At 68.6% G+C, this 2,098-nt stretch overlaps 1 protein-coding gene across 1 annotated transcript; it reads right to left on the bottom strand.

Annotated features, from left to right (window-relative positions):
* Positions 1 to 6: 6 nt before the first annotated feature.
* On the bottom strand, positions 7 to 2,092 carry LOC130588454 (rap guanine nucleotide exchange factor 3-like; the record flags this gene model as incomplete). Its single annotated transcript, XM_057389375.1, has 6 exons — positions 1,953 to 2,092; positions 1,752 to 1,861; positions 1,016 to 1,104; positions 487 to 565; positions 147 to 297; positions 7 to 62 (listed from the first exon to the last, which is right to left on the bottom strand). Coding segments are annotated over exons 3-6 (365 nt in total), but the record flags the coding sequence as incomplete, so codon positions are not given.
* Between the last annotated feature and the right edge of the window lie 6 nt (positions 2,093 to 2,098).

Here is a 2,098-nt window from a genome sequence, read left to right as displayed (position 1 = left end):
CGCCGCTCCTGGCCCTGCTCCCCGCCCAACCGGGGGTCGCGGCTCGCCAGGTCCGCCAGGTTCTGCGGGGACAGGGGGCCGAGGGGTGAGCGCGGGGCTGTCCCCGCCGTGTCCCCGCGGTGTCCCCRMTGTCACCCTGCCCTCACCTGCAGCAGCCCCGTGGTGCTGCGGTCGCCCTGCAGCAGCCGCCCGTAGAGCAGCACCCACTGGCTGACGAGCCGCAGGATTTTCCGCCGTTTGCGCAGGGAATARGCGGCCTTGTCCTGCTCCGAGCCCTCCAGCGGCTCCGCGCGGAAACTGGGACCAGTTAAGGACACCAGCGAAACGCGCGGAGGGGCTGGGATGGGATCCCAGGGGTGGGAGATGCACCCGAAAAGCTCCAAAAAGGATTTGGGGCTCCCCCYGAGGTGACAGGGACGGGGCTGAGCGTGTCCCCAGCGCGACAAAAGGATCCCAGTCCCCCCAGTTGCGGCTGTGGAAGGATACTGGTGCAGCAGGGCCCGGCAGAGCTGCGAGGTCGGCATGAACACGGTGTAGGTGAGCAGGAAATCGCCCAGCAGCGTGTCTGCAAGGACCGGGACACCGTCACTGCTGTCCCCAGCGCGGGGGGGACACGGTGACAGCAYCCCCCGTGGTGGCGGGGCTGGCCTGGGGTGTCCCCGCTGGTGGCCGGGGCGGGTTTTGTCCCCAAACCCCGCGGGAAGGTTTGGGATGGGACGGGAATGGCGGGGAGCGGCAGGAGCCGTGTCCGAGGCGGCGGCGGTGACACAAATCCCCGGGATTTGCGACCCGCTGGGGACATCTCCTGGCTCCCGGCTCGCCCCGGCTGCTCCGCTCCAAAGGCAGAGACGGAGAGCGCCCCGCCCGCAGATTTTCGGCGATTTTGGGGTGGGAGGGGCAGGATTTGGGGTTGGACACCCCGAATGAGGAGCCCCGCCCCGCGCCCGCTACCCTGGGTGTCCCCAGCCCCTTGTCCGGGTGGCGCGGGGACCGCCCTGGGGACATCGCCACCCACCCACGGGGTCGTAGAGGGTGGCATCGAGCCTCATGAACTCCAGCAGGTGCTCCAGGATCTTCTCGGGCGTCCCGGCCATCACCAGGTACCTGGCGGGGACAGGAGGGGCCGAGGTGGCACCGCGGCAGGGCCACCACAGTGGGCAGCGGCTGTCCCCGGTGTGCCCGTGTCCCTGCTCCTTGTCCCCTCCCAAAAACTGCCCCGAGGGAGGCTGGAGAGGGGGGAGGAGTGGCGGGATGGGGAGAGGGACAGGGTGTCACCTGCAGGGTGTCACCTGCAGCAGGGGGCAGGGACAGATGTGTCACTTGTAGCCAGGGGGACAGGGACAGGGCTGTCACTTGCAGCAGGGGGACAGGGACACCGTGTCACCTGCTCCAACGGGGACAGGGACAGGGGTGTCACATGTAGCCAGGGGGATAGGGACAGATGTGCCACTTGCCCGATGGGGACAGGGCTGTCACCTGCTCTAGGGGGACAGAGACAGGGTGCCACCTGCCCCGAAGGGGACAGGGCTGTCACCTGTAGCCAGGGGGACAGAGACAGGGTGTCACCCGCCCCGAGGGGGACAGGGACAGGGCTGTCACCTGCTCTAGGGGGACAGGGACAGATGTGTCACCTGCCCGAGGACAGGGACAGGGCTGTCACCTGCTCTAGGGGGACAGAGACAGGGGTGTCACCGATAGCCAGGGGGACAGGGACAGATGTGCCACCTGCCCGAAGGGGACAGGGCTGTCACCTGCTGCTCCGCGCCGAGGCCGCCTGGCCGCTGCCCCCCTGCAGGTCCTTCTGCAGCACCAGCACCACCTTCCCGTGCTCCTTCAGCCGCACCGTGTTGGCCTCCACGTCCTGCCGGAGGCTCCCGGTGTCGGAATTGCCCAATTTTTGGGGAAATCCCCCCAAAATCCCCCCCCAGGACCGAGCGCCACCCCCGGCCCACCTTGAGGATGCGGTTGAAGTCGTGCTTGTCCACGCGCAGGAAGTGACAATTGTCCTCGCGCAGGAGGATGGTGGCCGCGCGCGGGGCGTCGTTGACCAGCGCCAGCTGCCCGAAATCGTCCCCTTCGTGCAGGGTGGCCACCAGGC

This window comes from Malurus melanocephalus, unplaced genomic scaffold (assembly GCF_030028575.1).
Source record: "Malurus melanocephalus ecotype Western Australia unplaced genomic scaffold, MMel_1.1 scaffold_5216, whole genome shotgun sequence".
NCBI lineage: Eukaryota > Metazoa > Chordata > Aves > Passeriformes > Maluridae > Malurus > Malurus melanocephalus.
The sequence above is the reverse complement of the archived record's forward strand: the minus strand, read 5'-3'. Positions and strand labels throughout refer to the sequence as shown.